This window comes from Anguilla rostrata, chromosome 4 (assembly GCF_018555375.3).
Source record: "Anguilla rostrata isolate EN2019 chromosome 4, ASM1855537v3, whole genome shotgun sequence".
Taxonomy (NCBI): domain Eukaryota; kingdom Metazoa; phylum Chordata; class Actinopteri; order Anguilliformes; family Anguillidae; genus Anguilla; species Anguilla rostrata.
The window spans coordinates 25303087-25328709 of record NC_057936.1 but is presented as its reverse complement, the minus strand read 5'-3'; the positions used below and the strand labels follow the sequence as shown (position 1 = coordinate 25328709).

The 25623-nt window shown below is 45.8% G+C and overlaps 2 protein-coding genes, 1 long non-coding RNA gene and 1 other non-coding gene across 5 annotated transcripts in view; 2 read left to right on the top strand and 2 right to left on the bottom strand.

Annotated features, from left to right (window-relative positions):
- Positions 1–6257, bottom strand: part of hapln4 (hyaluronan and proteoglycan link protein 4) — an 8783-nt gene extending 2526 nt beyond the window's left edge. The window contains exons 1-4 of one of the 2 annotated variants that reach the window (XM_064331753.1): positions 5674–6257; positions 4370–4490; positions 2329–2691; positions 1585–1887 (exon numbers count right to left, since the gene is read on the bottom strand). In XM_064331753.1, coding sequence (XP_064187823.1) covers positions 1585–1887; positions 2329–2691; positions 4370–4490; positions 5674–5676 — 790 coding nt within the window. In that variant the 5' untranslated portion in view covers positions 5677–6257. Of the gene's footprint in view, positions 1–1584; positions 1888–2328; positions 2692–4369; positions 4491–5095; positions 5203–5673 lie in introns of those variants that run through there. The other variant, XM_064331754.1, reaches the window with a different exon arrangement.
- Positions 5321–17021, top strand: LOC135253010 (uncharacterized). Its single transcript, XR_010329509.1, has 4 exons — positions 5321–5576; positions 9049–9193; positions 16385–16480; positions 16895–17021. It is a non-coding gene; the product is annotated as an uncharacterized LOC135253010 (long non-coding RNA).
- Positions 6375–6447, top strand: trnaa-agc (transfer RNA alanine (anticodon AGC)). The gene has a single exon. It is a non-coding gene; the product is annotated as a tRNA-Ala (tRNA).
- tm6sf2b (transmembrane 6 superfamily member 2b) lies at positions 11888–25623 on the bottom strand. Its single transcript, XM_064331756.1, has 10 exons — positions 25092–25623; positions 22098–22201; positions 19829–19926; positions 19073–19176; positions 17846–17928; positions 17129–17253; positions 16908–17009; positions 16008–16100; positions 14531–14650; positions 11888–13641 (listed from the first exon to the last, which is right to left on the bottom strand). The coding sequence occupies exons 1-10, from the start codon at positions 25181–25183 to the stop codon at positions 13432–13434; spliced, it is 1131 nt and encodes a 376-aa protein (XP_064187826.1). The 5' UTR covers positions 25184–25623; the 3' UTR covers positions 11888–13431.

The following is a 25623-nucleotide window of genomic DNA, read 5'->3' as shown; positions in this document are numbered from 1 at the left end:
AATTACCTCAAGGTTTATTGGTGTATATCTTTTGTCTATACTTGAGGAATAAAGTGACCATAGCCAGAAGGTATCCACCAATCACCACTAGCTTTGTTCCATTTGTTGTTAGTAACATTCTGTATGATTGGAGGAGAGCCCCTCTCTGGTTTCTGTGTGGAAAGTGCTGACGCCGATGTCCTATCCCTAGTTTCTTTATCTCAGCCTGAGAAGGAGGAGGACCGAGATGACAGGCCACAGGCAGACAGCTTCCACATTATAATGGAGTAGGCATGTCTCACTGGCACCATGTATTTGTCAGCTGAGTTAGAGCCACACACCACATGGGAAGATGCCATTAAATCAAAATACCAAAAGAGAAACTCCACCAGCCCCGGACCGACCTCCCTCTGTCAAAATCACTTCAGTAAACTTGCGCTTTTTTATTTTCACTTTATTTAGGAAATACTGCTCCTGCCGGAAAATGACAGTAATGGGAATGGGAGAGCAGAAATTGCCCGGGCTAAAGTGAAACAGAACGCGCTTTAATAATGTCGGCTGAGCAGTGAGAAACTTCAACATAAAACGACCAGCCGCTCTCTCCAAATGAACGCCGCCCGCTGCCCAGAGCTTGGCTATCGATTTTCTGTTTGTTTATATTACTGCTGCCTATTAGCAGGGAATATTGTCTCATATTTCCCATTGGGCACCTCAGTAAATATCTTCCAGCTGGTCAGTGCGATGGAATCGCTCACAATTGCTCCAACTGTGCACATTTCTGTTCTGAATGTGTTCTTAATAACACATTTGGGGATGCAGGGGGGGGGAAAAGCCTGTTAGTTTTCCTCAGTGAAGTGTATTAAAGTGCGACAATAATATGTGGCCCTTATATTGCTTTGAAAACTCATGGCACGGTATGGCTTCTAGAAAAATCGATATTTTTCCAACAATATGACTTCTACAATGAATACAAGCCACTGCTTGCATCAGACAAAATCTCATACCTATGATAGTTATGCAAAGTCATCTTTTCCTCTATTAATTTCTGAATTGGACATATGTGTCCCTTGGGTAAAGAGCGCCAACAGCTGGTACTTGAGGTCCAGCCTCCCCTGGCTTCTTTTAATCAGCAGACGCTCTCTGAGCCAGCAAGACGGTTTAGGCTGGCGCTGTGATGAGGATGAATCAAAGGCCACGGATGAAAGGGGAAGCGCGGAGCCCTATGGCTGTAATGCGGGTCAGAGTTAATGACAGCCATTTCCCTACGCCACGGCCCGGGGCTTCACTTCACAGAGCGCTGGAAGTGGGCCGGCGCTCGGCGCCACACAGTACCGCCTTTTTTCTGCGTTTCGCTCTCTGGAGCACCCTGACTTTCGTTCTTCCGTACCGGCAGTTATTTTAAGCTCCCGGCACTCTTCTCTGCCCACCGGCCAACCATATTCCCTCCCCAGGAAAAGACTGTAGCAGTTAGTGGTTAGTACCAGTGATTGAAGTGGATTGGAAAAGAGTACCGGCACTTATTTTTTCCCCTCCCACTTCAGGCACTGGATCAGAACCAAGCTCTGACCCCACCCCCCCACCCCCCAGGCCCATAGCCATGCCCACCATTGAGATTGGAGGTGAAGCAGAAGGCGTCGTAGCGCTCGTCCTCTTTGTGCCGGTAGCCGTAGTTTCGGACGCCGGGGGGAGCGTCCTTGCGGCCGCACTCGTCCCGGGGGTGCGAGATGGGGTACTGCACCGAGCCGTCCTCCAGCCAGCCCGCGTTGCACCAGTCCAGGCCCTCCAGCCAGGCCTTGTGCAGCTGCCCGTGGGAGGCCAAGATGGCGTCCTGTTGCCGGCACACCTCCTGGGCCTGGTGGTAGTTCAGTTTGTAGCGCCCCAGGCGAGGATGGTAGGGGAACACCACACCTGGAGAGAGACAGAGAATCCCTTATTTAATCTACAGCCATGCCCCTCTCCTTCATTCACTGGATACTGCTGCTGTACAAGACAGTTACACCCACAGAGCACACTTTTCACATCATCATCCTTTTAAAGCACCTGCTAACCAATTAATACCTAATAATCCCCACTAATCAATTAGCACCTAAAACACCTGGTTACCACTTACAGCTGTTTCCGTATTACCACCAAACCTCTTATCAAAACAGGTGTGTTAGAGCCCGTCCATTGCATTGCATTAATTGCTACTTTGAATGTTGCCTATTCTCTGTGCACTAATTGTAAGTCACTCTGGATAAGAGCAACAGCTAGATGCCTAAAATATAAATGTGAATGTAATCTTTTCTGGAGGTCCTGGCCACTTCAGGCCCCTAACCCCTTGCCCCCTCGCCCCCCCCCCCACCTGACCTTCAAGGTCGAGGCTGACGAAGCCCGTGTCGTCCTCCATGTCGTTGGTGACCTCGCACTCGTAGCGACCGTAGTCCTGCAGCGTGACGTTGTGAATGACGACCGAGGCGTCCCAGGGGCCGGCGTTCTCCAGAGTCACGCGGCCGCGGTACGCCCCCAGCGCCCGCTGCTGCCGCCCCAACGCCACGAACACGTCCTCGAACCGGAAGGTGTCCGTCACCTTGGTCCACTTGATGCGGATGCGGGCGGGGTCGCTGTTCTCCGGTTCGTGGTGGTATCGGCACGGCAGGGTGATGGAGCCGCCGCGGTGGGTGACTACCTTACCCGGTGCCGTCTGGACGATCACCGCGCCGCTCTCATCCTCTGCAGGGGGGTGGGGGGGTGGGGGTGGGTCAGAACACACAGGCTCAAAGCAGGCCCCCTCACATTCTTATGGGCACCTCATCACACACACGGTGTGTCTGAGCTGCAGGTTACAAGGTCGGGTCAAGTGTTAAGATGGTACAATCCAACCAAAGCTCATCTTTCCTCCACACAGCATGGTCCTGCGAGGGCTGCTGAATCTGACAAACTGAGCGGCTGTTCAGTAAAACTCCGCGCAGGTTCCACAAACCTCAGCTCCTGGCGGCTTGTTCTCAATCTGGAATCGCATCGGAGCTCATCTCATCACAACAATTTCAGAGAAAAAGAAGCCATTGCTTTTTTTAAATTTCAGTTTCAAGGGCCACTGTAGCCCCAAGACAAATTTACATATTGGCAGATTCTCCCTCAAGTCTTTCCACCCTCTCTGAAAGAGTTCCCACTGGAGAAAAAAAAACCCCCACTTCAGTCACATTCAGTCTGTGCAAGAGTGTGCCAAAGTGAGAGAGACCTCTTTTTGTCAGCGCATATCAAAATCTATAATTAGCCACGGCACCTGCTCATTATCTCCACCTGCTTAAGAGCTGGATTTGTGGAATGTTGGTCACACACCACAGCACATGCCAAAACCAATGAAATAAAGCTTGAGAAACACGTCTGCATGACCATTCGGTATCCGGGTAAGCAGTGGCATTCCTTATGTGGGCCACCGGGTGCACAGCGACGTAGCGGTAACTGTGGCGGGGGAGAAAAATCGAATTTGCCCCGAGGTGCAAATTGTTCTGCGGTAGCACGGGGATTCACTAACAACACTTGGTGAGTCAATGGTGTTGTTGCAGCAGATGGAAACACTAATTCATCCTGGTGTGATCCTCAGCTGCCAATGGAACATGTGCAGAGATGCCCATCCAACTATGAGACGGAGCACTTTGTTCACAGCTAAGGAGCCAGCTGGCATGAGTTGCATAGTGATAAGCAAGATTTATCACTTCAGAGGATTCTTATGAAATACAACTGCTATTCCAAGTGCTGCCCAGGTCAATCAGAACAGGCTTGATGGGTTTGCATTGGGACATTGTCAACTGTTCTCCTTCCCCAGCGAGAACTGCTATGCAATTAAATATGATCAAGATTGCTGTGGGTGCAGGCTGTCTCTTGACATTAACAAGATTGTCACAGGCTGTCGGATAGAACACCAGCAAACAAAAACTTTTCTAGAAAATATGAACAATCAAGGGCTTCGTACATCTGTCCTAGTGTAACGGAGTTTGTAGTGGCGAGTTAGCATCTGAAAGTCCGGTACAGATTGTGACAGTGACATCACCCCTGGGGACAAATAAGAGCAGGCCTACCCATACCCCCATTATACCAGCAAAACATGGGGTTCATCCATTTTTTACAGTCTCTGGGTTCATCATTAGGTTCCGGTGGGGTAAACATGAGGTGAGAGAGCACTGACCATCAAAAATCTTTTTCTTTGCAAATATCAAACTGTTTTTCTCAGCAGCCAAATCAGCATTTCATCTTTCAATTTTGCGATTGCTGATGATGCCAGTAAAGTTGAATGATGTTTACAAAGCAGATGAACATGCTTGCACTGGGAAAGGTGACTCGTTAAGCACATAAAACAACAGTTAAATCAATTTTCATAACTACAACTGTGCGTTGGAAGGATTCTCACCTAATACGTGTACCACCTTTCTTCTTCCCTTCTCTCTCTCTGTGGGGAGGGAACTCACAGGTAGGACCCACACTCGAACTATACAGGTCACTGCCGCCAGCCCAAGGAACTGTGCACCGAGCTGAGTGCGATGAAGAGAGGCAACATCAGAAACGTGCTCACTTTTTGCGTCGACAGAAAATACAAACTACGTTTATTATTAAAAACATGCCGTTTCAGCCGCCCTCGGCTTCAACGGATGATAAATCGGTGTTTAGACAAAACAATGTCCCGGAACGCTTGTCTCTCGCGCGTCTCTGAACTAGGCCTACACTCAACTCCTGATCATTGCATGCTTGGGACGTTGACTGTTATGCAGTATATGCAGGTAGGAGTATGCATAAACCAGCTGCATTATACGTAATGATATTTTGCGCTAATCTATCCAATGTGGGCTGCTTCGATCGAATATGGCATATTTTAAGCCCTGACATGAAAGATTTGGTTGGTCTGTTCATTGTTTGTATACCTATTCTATGTCAATGTAACGAACAAGTTAGAACTTTGCCTGAGTCCAAGGTGGGATTTGTAATCCGGCCTCTCACTCCAGCTACATCAAGCCTTGCCCTGCCTGGTTCCACTGCAATTCCTTTAAAAGTTTGTGCTCAGAAATGCAGTTGAACCAGCAATTTATAAGAGATCATTTCAGTGACGAAGGTGCAGCAGTTTCCTGACATGCTTACCTACCATATATAAATTAAATAAATTAAAACCAAATTGGCATGATCTATTACTGCGTACTGTGCTGCGTACTACACAGCAGGCGACATCACAGATTCCTTACAAGTTATGAGCTGAGTGCAAGTTCCTGTAGGCTACGTTGGACATTACATGTTTCATTAAACGTTATCTTTAACGGTCCTCTATTCATCTATAAAACTGTCCGTATAGCGATAGTAATGGTCTTTTTTATTGTGATTTCAATACCACCAACATATTTTCACTGGGAGCAAAGAGTCATTGACTGTAAGGTCATTTACTGGCATGAAACAGTGCGGTAGCACACGTACGTAGCCTACATGCACATATTGCGTAGCTTGCGAGCACCCGATATCAAGCAAGCACGAGTCCAAAACACTTCACCACCCATCGACCCTCACCTTCCAGTCCTATGTCAATGCACATCTTCTATGTCGCTGTGCCACTCCGTGATTTCCGCAACCCCAAGGTGAGCCAGCTATATAGATCTTACATGCCGCAGAATATACCGCATTAAGTGACCTAGCTAGCTGAAGGTAATCAGTATAGATGTAGAATGAACTTACCATGATCACGTCAAGTCAACGAGCAAAGCACGTTAGAAGTTATGATGTTTTGTTTAAAGTTTTGCCAGCCAATGTTCCTGTTGTCGCAGCTGGATAAACTTTGCTGCCTAGAGATTTTGCTGCAATTCTCTCCCTCACCTCCTAGTCTCATCCTCTCATTCCCGCAGTTCCCGTTTCTTTTCTTACAACCTCAGGTTTCGGTTTGGGCATTGCAGGGGGAACTGCTGATGATACCGATTGCCGAGCCACAATCGAAAGAGGCTCGCTAACTAGCTTTTAGCTTTTTGGGTTTCTCACTAGGAGGTGCAACACAAATAAGCATCGCCAGTTTAATAAAGTTCACAATGTATCATACGAATTCATATATTGATGTCGTGGTGGTAAACTAGTGTTAAGTTTAGTTTGCTAGCTGTGTTTTTAGCGTGTATTAGCTAGCTGTAAATTACTTTTGAATTTAGGGTAATGTAATGTTTGCAAGTTAGGTCAATTAGATCTACTACTTGGGCAAAATAGATAGCCAGTTGCTGAAATAACGCTTATGGAGGTTGTGGCCCTGCTTGTATAATTTCTCGACAGCATAACGTTAGTCTTTTCCACCCTTGCTATGTGCAGGTAGCTAACGCTAGCTAGATTACGAATAATTCTAATAAAAATATATAGACATGATATATCGAATTTAGCTTTCATATGTGGTAGCTCACGGGGAATTAGCTCAAATGGTAGAGCGCTCGCTTAGCATGCGAGAGGTAGCGGGATCGATGCCCGCATTCTCCAAAGCTAAAGCTTTTTATATTTTGCTTTTATATTTTATATGCATGGCAAATTGTGGTCACTCACTCACTCACGGACGACCTTTGAGGGACGTTTTGTGGGACGCATGCACAGAGGTGCTTCGTTTAGTAGGATGCATGCGCAGGTGGTGCCAGCTAAAATGTGTCTGCAGAAGTGAGTTGCGCCGTGGGTCCGGATGGTTCCGTGCTTGTTAAAGACAAAAGTAGTGTAATATTCATCGTAGTTAGCCTTCAAATTCATGTAGGATTGGATGGCTTGCTTTTGTTATCTTGCCCTGCAGATCACAATGACAGCATCAAAATTAAGACTAATTTATAACATTGCTGCTTGCATTTTAAAAATCATGTCATGATAAGCAAGCCACTACTTCACAGTATGAGTTGAGATTATCTTCCCTTATAAGGTTTGGTGTATTTCAGATTCAAAAACAGCAAATCCGTGATTGGTAATCATAATAGTAATCCAAATTACTGTTATCTTTTAGTGTAATGTGCTATATGGAGTGCAAATCTCTATTTTATGACAGACATTTTTCAATAATAGTTTTCCATTGCCACCACACAGTTTATATTTTCATTAAAATCTAAGGATACATTGCACTTCTTCTGCTTTGGTTGTCATACCGTACTGGCTTTTATTTAGAAAATCAACTATAAAAAACATTGGAAACTAAGATAAATTTGGGGGCAGAAATCTTCCTTGACCAGCAGTCTTTTAAATAGCTTTATGTGTAGCTTTATAACCATTATTTGTGGTAAAGGTTTAATAGCTGGAGTTTTATGGGCATAATACAATACTACTGTAAGAAGAATAGCCCCCAGTGGTATTTTACCATCAGACTACACACAGAAACACAGTTTATGAACTATATATAATTCATAGAAGAGCAGCAGCTATATAAATGTAGGACAAATATTAGCATTTAAAGAATATCACAAATTTAATCATATTTTTAAAACCAGAATATTTTAAGACATCAAAGGGCCAAGCTGACCTGAAGTTGTCTGAAATGGTTTTGGTGCCATAGTAAGATCTTCTGATTATTACTTGCTGGAAATGCTTTCCATGTCAGTGAAGTTATAAAGTTATAAAGTTAAGTTATAAATAGGGGTGAACCCAGATCAAATTTCTAAAGCTTCCTAGTTCTACCTTCAAAGCACCGTATGCTGTAAAAATGACAACTTTTATCCAGATTTCCTTTTTAGTGTCTCTTGAGATTCAGGCAGAAATTGCTCATTTTTGCTGTCAATATAGGCCACCAATGTAATGTTCTAAACCAGATGCCTGGGAGTAGCCAAATCATACGTAAAATGTATATTGTTTTTTACTACATTAGAGTCACAGATATATGAAAAGCCATTGATCATGATTTGAATTGGTAGTCTGTTTGTGGTAAACTCAAAATATTGTACTGTATATTAAGGGAAGGTGAGGTGTCGGGTGTTTTACAAACCACAAATAACATCCCCTTGCCTTTGGCTAGTACCTCCCATTTAGTCTCAAACTTGTGTATATCTCAGAAACATGCATCCTCATTTTACCCAATTATCAAGATACACAGCAAAACGAGTATTTTAACACCAATCGAGTACATGTGATCCTTACTTCACCCAGATTTTACTTTTATGAACTCTGCTACAGTTGATTTAACATTGAAAATTTTGCTCTGCAGGAATGGTATCTGTCATTATTCAGGAACAAAAAATACATTTTGATTAGCATATGTATATTTTTATATTTATATTTTTTCTGTGCTTATTTCCACAAGAAAGTTTATTTTCTGTTAAAATATACAGGGCTTCCTGTTCCTGGAGATCTACCATCCTGTAGATTTTTATTTCAACACTAACAAAGCACACCTCATTGAACAGCTAGAGATCTTTTTGAGCTGCTAATTTGTAGAATCCGGTGTGCGATATTCAGGTTGAAATGAAAACCTACAGAACAGTAGATCTTCAGGATCAGGGTTGGGCAGTCCTTTAATAAACTGACATCACTCCTCTACTTTGGTGAGGCGTATAGTTCTCTAATTTGGCTGGAGTTTCCTCTCAAGAGTGAAGCAGTTAGATATTTTTGATTTTATTCCCTACGTGCTGTTCTTAAAGCAAAATGGAAACAACATAATCATAAATTGTACAGCAGGTATGGAGTGAAAAGTTGTTCAGTCATGCAGATAACTAAGTAGTAAATAACTAAGTAGTAATCAGTCTAATAATTGTACCACTCCTCCTTAACACGAGAGATAGGCACCAGCTCAGTGTTAGTGATCATGTAGATACTAAAACCTCACATTCCTCTATATGACATTGATTTGGTCATGCAAAGGTCTATTTCTTGTTCAGTAGGCTTCTACCTTGCATGCAAGCCCATCCACAAAGGCCTTCCTCATATTGAATATTTACCACCTGGCAAACCAATCGTGATTCACTTTTTTCCAGCTGTGTTTTAGATCTGGCTCACTCCTAGAACAAGACTGAGGGGAAGACCCGACAGGGAGAAACAAAGCACTGCTTGGTTTTAACAGCCCCTCCCCCCCTTTTCTTTGTGCCTTTGCTGTGTCTTACCCATGGTTCTCCTTGTCAGATTTCGTAGAGATTTTGTGTGAACTTAGCTTTACCGATGCTCCACAAGGCGATGTTCAGCCCGTCTTCCATGGGGAGGGAAAGAAGCTGGATCAGTTGCCAGCCTGAGATGGATGAATATGGCCAGAAGCTCTAGTTTCTCTGAGGTACCTTTCTCTTTCCCCTTTAAGGGAGTTTAACTTCTGTACTGTCACCCCTGTTTACTCAGTCCAGACATTACAGGATAGGACAGAATATATGATATGATGTGATTGGATAGGATATGACATGAGAGAATTTGATTGGATAGGACAGGATACTACAGGGTAGAAAAGAATATTATTTGATATGATAGGAGAGTTTTGAGCAGGATTGCCTGAACTTACTGTTTTTCATTCATTCACTGTTTGGCCAATTCCTTTGTATGAACACAATGAAACTAATTAGGTGAAATCCATTTTGCAATGAACAGTGGGCTGTTTCGCACAATTGTCTATATAGGGCACTAATAGCCTTGGTGGTTTTGGATTTGAGACAAAGTGGCAGCATCGTTCAAGGCAGTACTACAGTTCCATTTCAGTCATTATGCGGTTTGGATCTGTCTTTATCCCAAGTGCCAATGGCAGTTCTGTGTTTACACAAAGCTGCGCTCAAAAAGAAGAAAATGCACTTCAAAATATTCTGACAAGTCCCCTTGATTCCAATCCCACAGAGTATCCACTGAAGGATGAGTTGACAAATCTGTCCCAAGGCATTCAGTGTGCACACACTCCTGAAAGCAACTGCAAATACAGAACGAGGGGGAAAAGCTTTGAATAACCGCACCGTTATTACAAATACTGAAAAACAATAAGACCACTGGAGCAGATAACATTACAGAGAACACATGGCCCTGTTCAGACCATTGTGAGTTAGAAAAAGGATGACATTCTATCAGTAATGAGTGGTTATGAGAACTGGAGTGCCATTTTCAGTCAGGTTAATGTGTCTCATCCTTTTACACTGACATTTATAATGATGTGTATAATTAAACCAAAGCTTTGCTTTGTCTAAATAGAGAGGCAGACTACTGCGTGTCTAGTGGGGAGGTAAACATGTAAACATTGATGTCCCTTTGGAGTCATGGCAGCAGGCTTTATGTGTAACATTTTAATCGGAATTGACAGAACTGCACTGGCAGAAAAAGCATCTTTGGAAGCAGCGCTGTGTAATTATTCAGATGCACTTAAAATCTGCTTTACGCTTTCACAAATGCTTCTACAGCCGCATAAAAACCCTGATTCCCATATTTCAGTTTTTCTTACGATCGTGATACATTGTCACCACAACGACAGCATAGATGTAGCCACGGGGACAGTAATTACTTTCTTCTCCAAGCTGCCAAATTATGTTAAGTAAAACCCAGTTTACAAATGGGATGCAACCATGGAAAAATAAGCGGTGGACACACAATAATTCTGAAGAATATTCTGAGCCAAAAAAAAAAAGCTTGTCATGTTATAACTCTGATCATAGCCTGGTGACAGTACATTAATAAGCCTTCATAAAGGTAGCCATGTCATTAAATGTGGCATGTAGGTAACAGGTGTCCATTGACAGCAGTGATGTCGTTGCTGAAACAGGAGCAGATACCGCGCAGATCATATGAAGGGTGACTGATGACACTTTGGTGAGTGAGGCAGGCAGCGAAATGAGAATTGGCCCCGGCAGCAGGCAGGCCGGGCAGCCAGGGGGTCCCTGGGGGCCTTCCTGCGCGGCAGGCCTGACGTTGGCAGAAACCCAGGGCCGGAGGCTTCGGGGATGGAGGAGCTCTGCGGGGGCTCGGGTGTGATTTAGAATGTCTGTCACGCGGAGCGCGCCGTTAGCATGTGCGCTCCGGGGCGCTACTCGCTCGCACACGTCAGCATGAAAAAAATAAAAGATGCTGAGAAGGTATTGGGCTGCGGGCTCCTGATCCGGGTCGTATCTCTCTCTTGCGATGATCCAGCTAATTGTGAGACAGGCAGGGAACGACGGAGTGTTCGGTCATGCTATAGATTGTACGAATGATATATATATACATACTGTACTGTATAAATAGAATTATCCCTAGAGGGATGGATTAAGTAATATTGTGTTGTATACTTCTGTATTACAAATGTAATACAGTACAGTCATTTGCCTGACTTAAACATATTTTCTAATAAATAAATAAATAATGGTGGTTGGTTTCATAACTCAGCTGTTACGGCACGCGGGATATGTGCAGAAGATTTTAAGCTGAAGGGACACGCATTGATTCCCCAATAGTAGAGAAAATTCTATACTGTAGTATAATGCGTAAGGAACCGATCTTGTAACCTAAAGGTCACAGGTTTGATTCCCGGGTAGGACACTGCCGTTGTAGCCTTGAGTAAGGTACTTAACCTGAACTGCTCAAAGCCTGTAATGTGAATGTGATAAAATATTACTGAGTGCGTGAAGACATTCGCAGTGAGATACAACAGGACTAATATAATACTTATAATTCTTGCTATCTGTAGTTAAATTTAGAACTGACAGGAGACCCCACGACATTACTCGTTGGTTTAGGCATGTACTGTATATCAGTGGGAGTCCTAGTAGGGCCCAGAATATTCTCCATATTCTCCATACGCGCTATAGAGCTCCTGCTTTAGGGGATTAGTTGCCCACAAGTTATCCACAGACCACAAAGCAGGAGGAGGCCACAGAAGAAGGAGACCTTTCCCACTCTCAGTGTGCTGAACAATGGGGAAACCTCACAGCAGTAGTCTGCTCAGGGCTTGACTTTGAACTTTGTGGCGTACTTTCAATACTCGCTTTCTGTTTCAGCGTTTAAAAATAGACAAGACACCTGCCGATGCTCCACGGATATCATCATGTTCTTTATTTCACAGCAGGGGGTGGGGAAGACAAGGTTTATGGGGCACCTGTACAGGGGATGCGATGCTTTCGCTCACGTAGAGGCTGAAGACGAGGATCGGCATGGTCCACTGAATGTACTTTTCCAGACTGTAAGCGAAAAGGACTTGCAGGCCTGCTCACTTGCTTGAATTCACTGGCGCAGGCTATCACACGCACCAACTGCCAACTGTTCAACAATCTGTGCTTCTCAAGGTGCAAGTTATGACAGCGTACATCTTCCACCCACGACTCAAATTTACTGACTCATTCACTAATCAGGCTCTGCATAAGTGGAGTCCCAGCTAATTATCCTCTCCATACAGAAATTCCTTAACCAGACTGTCTAGTGGTGACAGCTTTCTGCATGGCTGAGTTAAATCTCGCTGTTGTAAAATCATAACTGGCATGAGTGCTTAGGGTTGTCTTCACCAGGTGCTGTTGTAACCGTAACTCTGAGGACTACGAACATAATCTTTTAGTACATGTACGTCTACTGTTTGTGTGCATTGACAGTGCACTTATTCCAGTACTCCGCAGTCTATTGTTCTGATTTGTCAGCATAGTCCCAAAATGCCTCCACTTTAGTCAATTATCACCAATCAAGACTGCCGCTGCTGTATCAATATTAGTCTCACAGCTTAAAGAGGATCTACTGATTCATAAGTCTGCACTAATTGCAGAATCAGAGGGGTTAGCATTGTTGAAGCAACTGATTGCTCATAGTACAGCTCAGTCAGAATTGTGTCTGGAGGAGCTGACTGTTAGTCCTAACAGGGGTAGGTTTATACTTTATATGTGTCTTTACAGTTAAGAATGTTCCAGTTTTGCATGTCAGAGATTGAGTCAGCCACATACAATCAGTAGGTCAGAGCAGAGCAAGATCACAGTCTAATAAACTGAGTTATAGGGGTGTAACATTACATAGACCCGGATCGATGTATCGGTTCAAAGGGTAACGATCTGATCCAATTGATACAGTATACAAAAATCGATCCATATTGTTATGCATCATAGCAAAATATTTTCTTAAATATCTATAATCTTATGCCGGGTTGCTCACTAGCAACACTGCCAGCATCACTGTTTATGTTTCCGACCGAAGCTCACCACCATTCACGTAGTGCCATTTTTCCTTCTGTTAAACATGACGTAAATAGGTTTTTGCACTCTCAACCTCATTTTGGCATGTGTATGTTATAACAGGGTTGTATTAGCTGGATCATATATATAAATTGATCGTTTCTTACTATTTTGGATCATTTTGTATCGTATTATAGCATAATTTGTGATATTGCCAAATATTGAACCGTTGCCTCAAGAATCAAAATCCTATCCTGTCGTGGTGAAGCCTGAGGTTTACACCTCGATGGAGTTGGCGGTGCCGCAGTGTTCCGCTGGCACGCGGTCAGCCATGTTGACTCCTGCTCCCTGATTGGCGGAGTGTACCGGACGTGGTGTTGGGGTTCGGGGTGGAGGAGGTGCCCCGCGTGGCGCGGCGAGGTCAGTTGTACTTCTTCTCGTGATTGGCCTGCCCCTCGGGCGCCGCCCTCATGAAGAAGGCGGGGTTGCGGGTGCAGCGCAGGGCCAGAATGAGGGGGACCGCCAGATACGCCAGATTGAGCCCGAGGACGGGCTTCCACATCTCCTGGGGGATCCGGTACGGCAGAGCGGTCCGGGAATGCAGGGACGCCCCGACGTGGGACCACTGGCACTGGCGGGGGAGGGGGGAGGGGGGGGCGGATGGAGAGGTTAAAGAGACAGATTTCTGGCAGACAGATGTGACGCTCTGCAAATGTTAAACTGCGCTGACGTGGCGAGGACGTGCAGCGGATTAGAGAGCGTTAATACGAAAGCGCTTTGGTTCGAAGATTAGCTCACAAGCCTCGGCTCGGAAATGTCACCCTACGCCTGGCCTGTTGGACCAAATCCAGCTTTTGCGCTTATGGGTTTTTTTTTTTTCAGTTCCAAATGATTTGTGTCAGAGGAACTGTAGAACAGAGCGTTAAGTATCTGGGCACCTGCCCACAGTCACAGCAGTGCGCAGGTGGTGGCGTTGCTGATGCAGGGCACATTTCACAGAGAGCAGATTCGTTTGATTAAAGACACGGCCCTGTTTCACTTTGTCCCTCTGCAGAACTCATTACTAACAGCGGCCTTTCTTTTGCACGCTCTCTTTCGGGTGGTCTTTGATTCCGAGTCCTGGGATGGATCCGCACCCTTGCTAAAAAGCAGACGGGCCGTGGATGGAATTTTTAAGTGGGACAGGTCTTTCAGTAGAGGAGTTTGTTCGAACGCTTATATTCTGCAGCTGGTGTTCAAGTAATTCAGGTAATAATCTGTATGCAGCACAAAACAGCCACACAGAGTGGTGTTGGTATTTTATAATGAAGAGGGAGGGAGGGGGTAGAGACAAGGACTTTACTGAATCCTGTTATAAATGCATTGCAGACATTGTGACTCATTTCCCAGTCCGAGCAGCAACGCCACACAGGGGAAAATAGATTAGTGTGCTGCTTTTTGTTCTTCCTGGAACAGCGCACGTCCACCTCCCAGGCCAACAGGTATGCTTGGTGACCGCTGTAATAATTATGTCCAATTACCTGAGCCATGGCTCCAGCAAAGTACACGGTCCAGTCCAGCATCCAGGTGCACCCAGGTGTCCACAGCCCATAGGTGAACAGAGCCAGCAGGGGCGTGGCATAGAACATGAAGAGGAGCATCTGCAGCAGGAAATGCATCATAGTCACATCATATCAAAATGCACATTTTGCAACACATTTGTCACAGTAGACTTAAAAGAATCTAGAAGTAGCCTCTACAAAAGCAAGTCTAGGGAAACAGTGGTGAGGCAAACTCCCTATGGGCATACAGGGAGTCACAGTGAGAGGACCCGGCCACTAAGGGGAAAGGGGGACCCTGTCTAGTCAGCTCAGGCAGCACCATGTGCATCCTACCACACCATCACTGCTGCTGGGCATTTAAATGTGCCATGTGCATCCTACCACACCATCACTGCTGCTGGGCAATGACAGTCTCACGGGCATTTAATTGTGCCATCCGCACGCACTCATGGAGTACAGGTGCAACTGCCAGCCGCTGCAAAGGACACCAACATTACTGAAGAATGAAGCTCCTGTTGAGCTAATTGATGTGTACTGTAAATATGCTAATAGGTTTTTACTTGAAGCAAGGGCAGCAAAGTTACATATTTATATGTTTGCCTTGAACTGTCATGTTCCCCATGTATATGGGAATTTAAAGCATCGAGTCAATTAACAGTGCTGCCAGTCCCGTGGGGAAGGTGTATTTGTAGCTGTAGATTTTCATTATTAACCCTTTAAGGTGTAAGATCACAAATACATAATTAGAATGTTCTTAACTGAACATTATAATGCTGACGTAACAATCACTACTGGTATATGAAAGCGATGTTCTAGGGTTCTAGAACACTGACCTTTGAATTCTGATAAAAACATTACAAAAAAACTGCTCTTCATAGGGGCTCATTATTAAAATGGCCAGCTTGTGACGGAGAAGCAGAGCCCTGATCAAGCACTCCGCACTCCACCGCATCAGGTTGATGGAGGACTACGGACCCAGGGGAAGGATTAGCTTATCAAGCACCCAGCGCCCCCACTCCGCGCCTGATCGATGGCTCGCCATTCTGCCTGGGCTCAAGCTGTGACAAGGACTTTTGATAACCTATCGACTCCGCAGAAAACAAAGCAAAACAACGCCAACTTCAAACAAAAGCCCGCACCGCGCCACCACTCACAGTCTCTCTGTCAGGCTAAAAAAAAATCATTTTAAATGAGAAAGACGGAACAGCACCAGGCTATTATCCCTTCATTGCGCAGTAATAATGAAAAATTATATTTTCATCAGAGCGGTAAAGTTAGGCGCCATGGAGACCGGGTGAGCCTGGAGGCAGCTCCGGGCAGGTGCTCAGGAGGGGCAGTAATAACTTCGCTGCTGAAAATGAAGTATGTCAGATTGGTTTTCTTTGCTCGGAGCTACGCTCTGGGGCCGGCTTAGTTTGTGCTTTGGAAAGCTGAACCGGGGTCAGTTGGTCCTCACCATGACCTTGGGATAGCCCACTGGGTCCTTCAGGTAAGGCTCATACTTGTTAATGTAGGTGAGGCAGGTCTCCAGAGGACAATCAAGAACAACCTGAATGGAGAAAGAGGAGAAAATCACATGGGCTGAGGTCCCCCAACTGTGCAGAACTGAGCGACTAAAGTCAGACAAAAGGGCCGGTTCCTCGCTTTTATTATACATAATATATACGGGGCCTTGAGGAGCAATCACGGCAAATCCTGTTCAGCGTTTAACTTCGCTGCGACAGAGTTCATATGAGTGTAATAGGGACCAAAGGTCCACAATTAAAAACGAGAAGTTCTTATTCCATCGGACAGTCTGCCCTCCTCTCGTCTTGTTTTGCATTATTTATACAGGTAGAGAGCAGAGAGGGTAAAAGACAGAGAAGAGGATCACAGTTCGAAAGGTGCCAAGGCGAGGGAATCAAACCAAGCCCTTCCCACGCAGAGACAGTGAGTCAGCCGTCCCTACGGACCCGGCCACACATCTCACCAAATGGTCTCTCAGAGTTGATTTTAGAGTGAGCATTTCATTGCAGAAACATGTTCAAACAAGGCTGAAATTACAGAGGAGTGCTAATGCAATGAAAGACAAAGCATCTTAGCCCACTACACACTTAATATGCGGATATATTTTCTGTGACCCACCCACCCCTTACTAAAATCAAGAAAAAAAAACATTTGTGAAATATACCCACAAATGTATTTTTTTTGGAGCCTGTAATATTCGGTCCGGCGGACAGCCGGATTCCTCTCGGTCACACCTACCGGTGATGAATCTGGTTCTCCGCCAGACCGAATACTACAGAGCCATTAATGTAAGACATGGGACATATGGGATTTCTGCCAGATTTGTTTGGACTTTAGACCTGGAACTCACAAAGCCCCTGAAGATGGAGAAGCCAATGGCCCCCAGCAGACAGATGATCAGCAGGAAGTCCAGGGGGCGGAGAAGCAGGTTTCTCTTCTGCACGCGCTCAATCTGGGACACACAGAGTTAGATTTTTACAGGAGCCTGAGATCCTGGAGGAGTGGACTGAAAGCTGGTCGTGTCGGCGGGCTGAAGGGATGCTGATCCGCCCTTGCCCTGGCTCACCTCACCTTTCCCGGGGAGACGGCCGGCAGCTCCCTCCGCCTCCGGAACAGGCCAACCGCACCCCAAATGGGCACTAACAGGAAGGGCATGTTGAGCCAGAACGCGGGGCGGATTTCTGATCCGTATTTACCTGAGAGGAGCAAACGTTTCAGTGTTTCATCCATCCAACCGGAGCAGGGAGCTGCATGTTTACAGACTGGGGTGAAGAAGCCTCGTCCGTATGCTTTCCTGCGCTGACATTGATGCATGTACAGGCGCCATTTACAGCCGGACAAAATTCATTTTACACACAGACTCTAGAGGTGGTAAAATAACCCTGCCTTCAAGTATGCAAAATTGTTAGGCCTTTGTGGGCTGCTTGTGCTGATTTTGGGTGAGTGCAAGGATTACTTGTACACATCTCGGATTTTGTTGCAAGCAGAATCCCTGCAGTGTCATTAAGCGATGAAGTTCTTTTTTTTAATCAAAGCTATGATGCAGATACACATACCTGTACAGACAAAGTTCAGCTCTAGAAATGTACTGTATCACTAGCTCTTCAGGGGCCGGGGACAGATGTGCAGGGAAAGGGCGTGTTCCACTGCGTGCTGTTTTTAGCTGAAACCACACGCTACCGGTGCGCTCTGTGTGTGGCCCACGCACTGGCGCGGCTTCAGAAGGGCCCAGCAGCTGTTCTACTGATTGCCTTGCATTGTGGGAAAAAGAGGAGGGGATTGTCTCACCGAGGACGATCCCTGGCACGAAGATGACCATGTTGGCAAACAGGGAGCCTGCCCAGAAAATGCCCACAGTCCGGTACGGCTTCCTGTGGGGCAGCAGTCAATCGCCCACACCCGTCAATCGCATGCGGCATCCGCCCACCCCCTTTGATTTAACATTTACCCCCAGCGCCTGGAGACGAGGCACGGGGTTCATCCAGTATCCTGTTGAATTACTAAAATAATTCATCATTCATAATCAGTGGTGAACAAGAAACAGCGGATGCAATGAAATACAGGTTGGAATGGCAATTAATAATCAAGCTTGCCCAATTACGAGTCGCCCATCAGCAGCTGTGCCCCTTCTATTTAATTGTTCCCGTTGTGACATCACAGTATCTTTGTGCATTTCACATTAAATCGCCAAACATCACTTCGAGCAAATCAAAATGATTGGATTATGTCATGTATCGTTCTGATTATACTGAAGAGATGGGAGCTCATTTTTAATTTTAATATTATCTGTTCTCTCCCGACCCGGCTTGTAGAAGTCGGGCACCAGCGTTGCTACACGTGTTGTCAGAGTTGCTGGTGTGCACACTAGCGAAGTGCTTCTCTCGTCTCCAGGGGACAGCTGTGTTTGCTTGTTTTCGTTCCAACTCGGCTCCAATTAATTAAATTTGATCAAGCTTTTAATTGAACGCTGAACTGGATTTGACATTGCTATAACTCCTCTGCAGACCAAAACATCTCTTCTTGGAGCAACAGTATGACTGCAAATAAAAAGATTAAATGTTTCCTTTCTATTGTTCTGCAAATATCTATTCAGTAAATAAATGTAGAGTAGCTGCTTCGGTGAAGCTTAATTCATTTTTTATTGCTCTGGACCCTTAAAGATTCCAGTCTTAATTAAGTTAAAGACATTTGCCATTTGTTTGAATAAATTATGAAGCTCGTTAAGAAAAGTAAATAGAGAAATTCCTTAACTTTCTGTAAAGGCTACATATTCTGCAATGAATATTTATTCTGCAGTGAACCAATAACTGTCATACTATATGATGCTGAACTTTGGGCAATATTTATCAGAAAGCTCAATTACACTAGACACCAGTGTATAAAACATGCATAGAGAGTGGATATCCGGGGCCAGCCGTGGAAAACAAAGCATTTGGGTTCTTGTAAAGCTGGTTTATGAATGCAGGATCAGAAGATGACAGACTATAGGGAGGTGAGAGAGACAGATGCACCTACTTCTGACTCATGCGACGCACCATGAGGAGGTACAGGAAGAAGTGCATGATGCCGTCCCAGTAGCACATCATAATGGCGTAGGCTGTGCCCAGATATGGCTCGCCCTGCGAAGGAGGCACGAGGTCGTCAACCCCGCTAACCAGCATTGCAGAGACAGCAACGTTAAGAGTGACCACGCAGTGAAGTGTTCAGTGTTAATTCAACTCTAACAGAGTACATATGAGCCCAATAGGGACCATTTGTGCTCTGTTGGAGTTTATTTAACACTGAACACTTTGCTGCGTACGTATCAAAAAATGTGTCAGTCAACGACAGGGCCAGTTGAAGCAGTATGCTTCAGTACAGAGAAGCACCCAGAACCCAATCCTGGCCATGTGTAGTGGGCAGGTGTAGTTCGGCTAGTTCACTAGTGAAGCACAGTAAAGGGAAGGTCTTGTAGCAGGTTACAGTGACAACATTCTCTGTTGATGAAACCTCCAATTTTAAAAATAACGATGTTGCCCTTGGCTAGGGGCAATTTTGCCTTTAGCTGACTGCCAACACATTTGCCAAAGAAAATCTTTGGACGAGTGAGAAGCCCGGGTTCAAATCCCACCTCGAACTCAGATAAATCTTTAACTCGTTACACATGCCAGTGCCAATGAGTACTGGAAGACAGTGCAGAACTCACTCTTCCATCACCCAAGGAGGGAGGGTATCAGTCAGTGGGGGTTTTCCTGGCATGATGTTCGCCCTGACCTCCCTTCCCACACTCACCGTAGTTCTGTAGAATTCCATGAATCCGGAGGCGAATCCATCGTACTCCAAAGCGCTGGTCAGGTCAATGATGCAAGTGAAGGAAAACTCAGCAAATACTGGAGGGGAAACACTGGCGGTTATTCGCTGAGATGCTGCCACAAATGGAGCTAATTAGCATTTGTATCATTAATGTCATTTCTGCATGGCCTGCCAATGAGCACAGTCTTCATTTTAAAGAGCGAAGGGCCTCTTAGACACATTACCGCGGTACCCAGTCAGCGCGGCTCTCACACCATGTTTCCCGGCCCGTCTCCGGATAATGAAGAATTAGACCGAGCTGTTCCATCACTGACTAATACTCCGCGTAACACTGGCTCAGCTTAAAACCGAAGGGTCTGAGCTGCTCAGAACCTTTGAGCGCCTGAAATCGTTTCGCAACTTGGAACTTTCGGGAGGGGACAGAATTAGTGCGCTCAGTGTGAAAAAGAAGCACTCTCTCAGTGTGGGAGAGATGCAGCTACGTTTAATAATGACATCTGGCGCGCCCGTGTCCTTGAAGCGCTGTGGGAACAGCTCCTGAGAAGGGTTTTGGGGCATTGTCAGCGTCCTGATTGGAGCTCTCGTACGGGCGCTGCTGAGAATTACAACGGGCTGCAAAAGGACTGCATTTCCCTGCTAAGAGTTAACCCTGTGCCGCTGGAGCTCCCCCTCTACAGAACACCATTTCCCTCTAACCAGCTATTGATTTCCGCGGCTGCGGAGGGAGATAATGATGTCCGCAAGCTGTTGGGTTTGAAGGAGATTTATACTGGGTGCAGTGGGCCGGGTTTTCCAGTGGTTACATGCAGCACTGTGCTGAAAGGGCACTCCTCAATGTCACTCCCCCCCCCTCCCCAGAGTGGCACAGGAAAAATAAAAGGAGGAAAGAACCTGCAGAGCCAGGCCAAGGCCGGGATCTGAGGCGCGGGGTCACAAGCGGGGCGTCGGTCTGCCTGACTGTTTGCTTTGGCCGTTTAGGAGGAGCTGCCCGTGACCTTCGGTCCGTTTCCCACATCACACGCGCCGGAGCGAACGCGCGCAGGGAGCAGAGCTTCCCTCGCCTACCGAAAATCTCCTCTTTCTCCCCCATCGCTAACGTTCGGATGGTTAACGTTCCGATCGTCCTTGCGGTGTGTCCCGATCGCGTCAGACGGATCGGCGATACCGCCGTACGGACAGGAGACACCGCATCGATATCCCCCCCTCCGCGTCCGCCGTCAACAGATATACGGACAGATAGCGAAACACGCGCTCTTTCCCCGCTTGCCTGTGACCCTGTAATCCCCTGGTTAAGCCTACCCGCCAAACAGGTACTGTACGATAGAGGGATTATTGTTTCCACCATTATACTGGGGTGACGTGGAGTTCTGACCTCGGAGGTAGAGCCACAGATGCAGGAATATATTGTCAAATGCGTGTCTCTGGCATGAAACACTGTTTACAGCTCTCTCTAATTCACACACCTTGGCTATGGTTACAATTTACAATGGCAATTTAGTTATTTGGCCAATGCTTTTAGCCAAAGTTACTTTAAAAATGATATGTCACATTGTAAGCAAACACAACCAGAGCTAAAAATAGGCAAGGGTACAGTCATGTGTACGCTGCCATCAAGTTGCAAGCCTCAAGAAAGTTCTATGCGGGTGTGTTAGCTTTGATTGCGTCAATGCTTTAGTTTTTCAGTAGACTAGGTTACATTTTTAAAGCATGAATGAAACTGACGTTGATGAGGGAGAAGGTATTAAGGAAATATAATCCACAAAGTGAGCTCAGCTGCCAGTCTTCCCAAGAACAATGAGTTAATGTGCTGCCGGCCTTATTTATGCCATTTTAATGCCAGGCGAGGCAGATTTACTGTGCTCCTGATTCAAATAAGCAGCTTTCAGATAAGTCAATGGACAATGAACGCAATTCAGAAGAAACCAAGAGGACTGTGGTGATTTAGATTTTCTTTTAAAATATATTAAGCGGGGGAAATTCAGGAAGCGCTTCTGTTGAATAACTTGTTTTTTTCTGTAAAGTTTTAGGGTAAAAGGACTCTCGGACTCTTCACAATTATCACCGGATGCATAAAGCAGTGTTCAAGCAGAAGCATTCTTCACAGGGAGAAAATCGTGCATGAAAATGTAAATGAGAGAATGCTTCAAGATGTGATTTTTTTCTTTTTCAGTCAGGCTTTCCGTTAGAGCCGCGGGAGGATGCGTGTTTTTCTCCAAATGAAACTCCAAATGAAAAACTTGGGCCGTACCGTAGAACAGGGGGTCCTTGGGAGGATCGTGTCGGACGGCGAGGAAGACCAGGAGGAACACGGCCACCAGAACCGCGACTCCGATCTCCAGTATGACGAAGGGCCTGAAGAGAGCGGGAGAGACAGCGCGGGGAGCAATCAGGGAAAGAGATCACATTCACAAAATTATTTCACTGTACTATTTAAAAAGCCATTTCCATCATATTTTCTGCCTCATTTTCTTTTCTAATTAGTTCTTGTCTCGGTTTTTTGTGTCTCCTTTCTGCGACGCCAAATTAATGAGCAGTAATGAATGGGTAGGCAGAGGCAGCGATAATTATCGCGGCACCCAGAGCACCAGCCGAGGTGAGGGAGATGTAAGACCGTGGGGAGTGTGTGGCCGCCTGTATGCGTGCTGCTGCTGCTGGGCCCAGAGCCCCTGTTCTGCTACGCGCTTAACGGCCAAAAAATATGAAAAGCTGTTTGTTTTACATGTACATTTGGCGGCTTATCTAGAACGACTTACAAAATGGCGCACGTAAAACTCCTAGGCAAGGGACGGAGCCGATGCCAAGTCGTAAGTGTCGGAACCAATAGCAGTAGTCAGTATAGAAAACCTGCAACATAACGATAAGTGCTGCAGTAGGTGCAAGAGCGAGATTGAGGAAGTGTTGCTTTTAGCAGAAGTGTTTGAGGATCTGGTGTTATATGTAGGTGAGGATGGTAAACCCTGTAATCGGTGCTCAGAGTTCAGTGTTAGTCGAGCCAGGATGCAGCGTAAACAGCATCCTTAAAAAAAATGAGCCAATTTAGGAACCTCTTGGCTCTTATTTATGGCACTGGCAGAGGGGGGGGCCGTTCCTGCTGCAGCTCTCCGCTCTCAGAGCCTGTCCCGTGGGAGGGGGCCTTCTCCGCACCTCTCTGCCCCCCCCCTGCAGCCTCCATCGGCCCGGGCCTCGTTCCCCCTCCCCCGGGGTCTCTCTGTACAGATCACCAGAATCTGCCGGAACGAGAGCTGCTACCCGTCCCCAGCACCGAAAGCACGGGGGCGCAAGATCGGCCCAGCTACAGAGGGGCGCTCCCGTTTCCCAGACAACAGCCCTCCCCCACTCCGAGCACACACCACCCCCCCCCCGTAACCGCCAACACCACTCCCCGATCAATCACCAGGAGCCGGGCAGGAGGCTGTGGGCTCCCAGTGCTGGGGGGCCACAACTCATTGCACTGCTAGGTGGTCAAATGAGGCCATGTTATTTTCAGGGTAAGGATGGCATTTGTTTGAGCGGGCCTTGCGATGCGAGCGGCGTTACTGCTCCCCAAACGCGCCGCGCACAAATTAGAAAAGCAAATTCTGCGACGCCAAAGGGACCCTTTATAGCTGCATCTCAAAGCCGCGGCTAAGATTTATGCGCACAATACTGTTTGTTTGCAAAAAAAAGAAAAGAAAAAAAAAAGGCACAGGGCAATGCACGGTCCGTGTCAGGAGCAATTCATCAACCTCTCCCCGCAGCCGATATTGATGGCGGGCGTCCGCGTCCGCGAAGCCCCAAGTGCCGAGCCGACTGGTGACCCAAGAGTAGGCAGATCAGCTTTGAGCCATGGCTGTTTTGTTATAAAAACGACAGGCACACCCATGGTGATTTGTCACTAAGTCTGAAGGATTCTACTCACGTGAAAATGTATAATGAGTGTTCAGGTGTGCACAAAAATCATGTAGTTCTCAGCAACTGTGTACTTTTGCAATAATTTGGATCACATAATTGCTCTCAACAAACAGGTACGCAATTGATAATAGGGTACTGAGGATCTGTATGTGCTGTGCAGCGTGGTGCTTGAATAATACTAACCATCTGCCTGTTTTATATTTTATGCTAATTTTGCTCATGTCCTGGACAACAACTGACAAGAATTTGTTGTTTCTTAAATAACTCAGCTTTGTCTTTGCTTAGCTTTGTCCTTGCCCTAACCTCCCTCTCCTTTTTTCTCTCTCTCCCCCCATCTAATACTCTGCTGGTTGCAGTATTCTCAAAGGTGCGAGAATATCAGCAAACAGTAAAGCTGGCTCATTTTCCTTCATCATTCTGTGGGATGTGAGTGTACTGCCAACTTTGGACACAGGCTATTGGTTCTGTGTGTGTGTGTGTGTGTGTGTGTGAGAGAGAGAGAGCAACAGAGACAAATAGATGGATGGAGAGATAGCATGTGCGTGCGCGCGTGCGTGTGTGAGCATGCGTGTGTGTGTGTGCGTGTATATGTGTGCATGTTATGGCCCCAGGGTCTCTACTGAAATGGTACAGTGAAAATCAAACAGCGTAAGGACCCCATAACCTCTACTGCAAATGAGAGGCAGTACTGGAGAAATTGCTGTCCTGAGTCTATCACACCTGATTCCTCTGCCAAACCTAGTGAGCTGTGACCACTAGAATATACCGGTCTTTATCCTTGCACATGAGCACAACAGAAAACCAGAGACACTCCAAATAGTGGGAAAACACACAGAGTTTATGCAGGGAATGCTCTAATTTGTATGGGGACAGGCCAATTTCATTATTATTATTATTATTATAAGAAGAATAATAACAATGACACCAACAACAGTATTAATAATAAAAACAATAATAATAATCGTTGTTGTAATTACAAACGTAAAGAACAATTACTTTCGTCTAAAACGGCCGAATTATTAATTTCAACATTCGCCTCAATTGTCAAATCACTGAATCTATTGTGTATTTCGCTTCTTGTTGCATTGAGTTGCTAGTGCCCCCTAGCGGTAATACGAATTAAATGGTGCAACTTTCATGTAGTCCTGCGTGATTCGTTGAATTTGGCGACAACAGAGTGCGCGCTTGCCGTTTCAGCATCTTTTTCAACCACTATGATATGCAAGCCTTAATGTTTAAACCGTTAAAATGTAATTACTGAAGAAGGAGTGAAAATATCGACGATGCAGAAGGAATTTCCACCCCAGTTCTGGCTGTGAGGGAATTACAAGCAAACGATATGAAGACTTACTCTTGAAAAGCTGGAACGGTGTTCATGGCATAAAGTACCGCAAGAGCCGACAGAGAGAATAGGAAAATACATATTTCCCGCGGTAGTCCCATTTTCCCTAAATGAGCCAAGATGAACTTTTAAGTCAGCAGTCAGTTGTTGGAAGGACACTGCTTGGTAACACAGCATACAAAACAAATGAAATATATAAAATAAAGTAAAGACTAAATTTATGTGGACAATCCAAAGTTTGAAAATTCAGAATTTCAGTTGTGTGGTGGTGTAGCTATGTCTTCGTTCCTTTCTCCGTTGGTGTCGGAAAAGCAAAGTGGCTCGCTAATTCCGAGACCCAAGATATCCTTCGCGACGAGATTGAGAAACATCTCTAATTCCAGATTCCATACGGCTTTGCCTTTGAAATCCACAGTCGTGTTAACCTCGTGATACTATGGTTGCGGGCGATACTTGGCTAAATGTAGGCTAAATAGGAGTACTCGCCACTATTGGGAAAAGCGTAGGCCTACAACGTCATCCCATTGGGGGAAATAAGCTT